We start from the raw sequence: 3910 nt of genomic DNA on the forward strand, positions 1-3910 counted from the left end.
CCCCCAGTGCTCTGTCCTGGAACTGGTACTATTCAATATTTTCATTAGTGACTTGGACGAGGGAGTAGAAAGCACCCTGTCCAAGTTTCCTGACAACACCAAAATACGGGGGGAGGTACACAAACTAGACAACAGGGAGCAAATCCAGGCTGATTTGGACAGGCTGGGGAAATGGACTGAACAGAACAGGATGCAGTTTAATAAAGACAAGTGTCATGTGTTGCACCTCGGGAGGAAGAATCATCAACACACCTACACCCTGGGAGGTACCATTCTAAGTAGCACAACTGCGGAAAGGGATCTCAGAGTCATAGTCGACTCCAAAATGAACATGAGACCAGTGTGATGAGGTAATAAGTAAAGCTAACTGCACCCTTTCTTGCATAAGTAGGTGCATCCCAAACAGGTCTAGGGTGGTAATATTTCCCTTCTATGTGGTATTGGTCAGGCTGCAGCTGGAGTACTGCATCCAGTTTTGGGCACTGCACTTCAGGAGGGATGTGGATAGCCTGGAGAGGGTTAAGAGGAGGGCCGCTCGTTTGGTTAAAGGCCTATAGAAAAAACCCTACATGGAACAATTGGGAGACCTGATCCTCTTTAGCCTCCACGAGAGGAGGTTGAGAGGTGATCTTGTGGCTGCCTACAAACTCATTGGGAGGTGGGCAGCAAGAAATAGGGGATACAATGATTACCAGGGCACCTGTTGGGGTAACTAGAAATAATGGCCACAAACTGGAAGAGAGCAAATTCAAATTGGACATCAGGAAAAAATTATTTACAGAGAGGGTTGCCAAAATATGGAATAAGCTTCCAAGGGAGGTGGTGCTGTCCCCTTCCTTGGAGGTGTTTAAAAGGAGATTGGACAGATACCTGGCTAGGGTCACCTGACCCCAGCACTCATTCCTGCCCGGGGGTCGGACTCGATCTAATAGGTCCCTTCCAATCTTGACATCCATGAAACTATGAAACTATGAATTGGTGGGCATCTGCAGGCCAGGTGAAATTGTCTGGCGGGCCAGATCCGGCCTACGCCTGGGTTGGCAGAAGCAAAACTAACAACGGTTTCAAAAAAAACTAATTTTACTAGCTCCTAGCTTTCATTCCACTGCCTTTCTGTTTAAGATTTGAACCAGTTGCCCACCACAAAATTTGTATTGGGAGATGAATAGCAGGCAGTAAGTTATCAGGTAATTAAAGTGATTTCATTATAGATTTAATAACAAATGCAAGATAAGTGGATTTCTGCTGATTATGCTAATGATTGATGTTAAATTTAGACTGAGCAACGTAGCTATAGTTCACTTTCAGCTTTCACAGTTAAACATTTGTACATTCTTTAGTCACTATCATATTGACTAAATACTGTTTAAAAACTGATTATTTTTGTTTACCATGGCTATTGAGGCAAAGGTCCCCAGTAAGGGGAAGCCCTTCTTTACTTACAGCTCACAAAGAGAAGAATTGGTTGTCAATGTGAAGGTGGAAGGTAACTTGGGTTACAGTGACCACAAAATGATGGAGTACAAGATTCTAAGGGGAAGAAGGAAGACATTGCACTTCTTCAGAGAAGCAGACATTAACAGACTAAGGAAACCTGGTAGGCGGTATCTCTTGGATGGCAATTCTGAGGGGAAAAGGAGTCCAGGAGAGGTGACTTTACAGAGGCCCCTTATTAGGACACAGGAGCAAGCTATCCTGGTGCAACAAAAGAATGGGAAGTGTAAGAGGAGACCAGCCTGACTAGACAATTATCTCTTCAATGAGTTGAAACTCAAAAAGGAGTCCTACCAAAAGTAGAGATTTGGTTATAGTACTAGGGAAGAGAATGAAGGTTGAAACAGATGCCAACTTTCTTCACCTTCTTTCTTCCACAAAAATGTTTATGGTGGCACAAAGGCAAAGCAAACAGATATACATACCCTTTTTACACCAAAAATAGCCAAAAACTGTGGCCATGACAAAGGTGGTAATAGATTGTGCCACTTTATTGCAGCGGACATTGGTTTGCTTGGTGATGGCAGAGCATATGTTCTCCAGCTACTGTAGGTAGGTGTTCTAGAGGTTTGCAGGGCCTGATCCTGTGCACCCCAGAAATTGCCAGGCAGGATCAGGTCCCTGGGGTGCCTGCCTGCCCAGCTTTCCCTCATACAGAGAAATACTGAGATGAGCCCCAATATTCTTTAGTGTAAGTGGGGAAAACCAGTGTGGACAGACTGGATCAATGGCATGTAATCAGTCAGATGAGATTCAACAAGGACAACTGCAAAGCCCTGCACTTGGGATAGAATAATTGCATGGACCCATACAGAACATAAAAGTGAAACAGCACCCTCCACCTCCTCTTCCTACCACCATAAGTTACTTATTTGTATCCTTTTACTACATAGACTCCTGTGTTTCTAGCAGTAATCCTGTACCATTCCCCAAAGACACTCATTCTCCTTATCTCCCTATAATTCAGCTTTGTATCATACCCCCATGCCTTTCACCTTTAGGGTTTTGTGTAGGGTGCATATATGTACACATGCAGACAATACACACATTTTCCTTTTGTTTTAAGATGAAAAGGTACACAATAATTGAAGAAGCAGCCACTAGAATATAAACACTTACACAGAAATGAAGAATAATCCAGCATCAGGGCAGACCTGGGGTGTCAGGGGAGACATGCATGCACCCCACTTTGATTCCTGCTCCATCCAAAGTATAGATCCAACTGCCTGGCAGCGGCAGCAGCATATCTAGTTGGGCAGTGCTGAGGGAGTCAGTTAGGTTTATGGCTCATTATAATCTGCTTGACCTCTTCTAAATTCTGCATTCCACAGCTATAAATGACTTCTTTCTAATAGTCTTGATGTTTCACCAATCAAGTTAGCCTTTGTTCAGGAATTCTGCTGGCAGTTAGCTGCTGCTGGTAATGAAGCTCCTATTTCACAGGCCTGCAGATTGTTTGCAACTCATTCCAATTAAATAATCTTTTTTTTTTTTTTTTTGCTTAAATATTAAACTGCATACAGTCCTTAGCCCCTAGCATATTAGTAAAGATTCTAGTTTATTTTTAACTGGAGAAAAATGTGTTGTTTTATATATAATTATGCACCTCAGTCTGTACCCCACTTCACAAAATTTTAGATCTACCCATGTCCAGCATTGCTGACTTATATGCAAACAATTTTGTACCATTTATCTTATGTAACCTACCCCAAATTTTTCACATGGAAATATTACTATATTAGAATCCTCTCAAGCCTAAATGCAAGAGTTCAGTCAATAATATAAGTGAATAAAAAAAAATTCTAACAAAAGAGCTTTCCATCAGAAAATTGATTCAACTAAATTGAAATGTTTCATGACAATCTATTAACTCTGTCCTTTTGAATGCAGGAAATTGTCCAAATGGTTGTAGTGTTTGAACTCTGCTTTGCTTTGAGTTGTCTTATATTTTAGTATAAAAACAAGAACATCAACATGGATTATTTCAGAATACTTAGCTTCTTAGAAAAAGTCTAAGAATTCAATTTTCTTCACAAGTCAGGGTAAGAAACATGTTTACAAACATCAGTATTTCCTATAGAACAAGAAATCTGTTTTTTAACCAGCTGTATTCAATGAATAAGGCATTCCTTATTTAAGAAAACAGTTCACTAAGTTCTAGCCAGGTGTTTCCTGAGCTTCATTTGTACAAAGATGATCGTGTTTTCACTGTTCTTTAGCATGATCTTTCTTTCTTAACAGGTGTTGAGACTAAAAGCATTTCTAAATATGCAAATAGCTGTTTTACTTCCTTATTGTTTAAAACTTACTTGAGAATTTCCTGAATTTTTTCACCTACATGCAATATAAATATGCCAGGGGAAAAGATTAGTTTTATAACTACTAGTTCAACATAACTGCATGAAAATTAGAGTGA

At 40.5% G+C, this 3910-nt stretch overlaps 1 protein-coding gene across 1 annotated transcript in view; it reads right to left on the reverse strand.

Annotated features, from left to right (window-relative positions):
* Nucleotides 1–2684, reverse strand: part of SMCHD1 (structural maintenance of chromosomes flexible hinge domain containing 1) — a 142892-nt gene extending 140208 nt beyond the window's left edge. The window contains exon 1 of the mRNA XM_006030106.3: nt 2614–2684. Coding sequence (XP_006030168.2) covers nt 2614–2669 — 56 coding nt within the window. The 5' untranslated portion in view covers nt 2670–2684. The remainder of the gene's footprint in view (nt 1–2613) is intronic.
* Between the last annotated feature and the right edge of the window lie 1226 nt (nt 2685–3910).

This window comes from Alligator sinensis, unplaced genomic scaffold (assembly GCF_000455745.1).
Source record: "Alligator sinensis unplaced genomic scaffold, ASM45574v1 scaffold318_1, whole genome shotgun sequence".
Taxonomy (NCBI): Eukaryota; Metazoa; Chordata; order Crocodylia; family Alligatoridae; genus Alligator; species Alligator sinensis.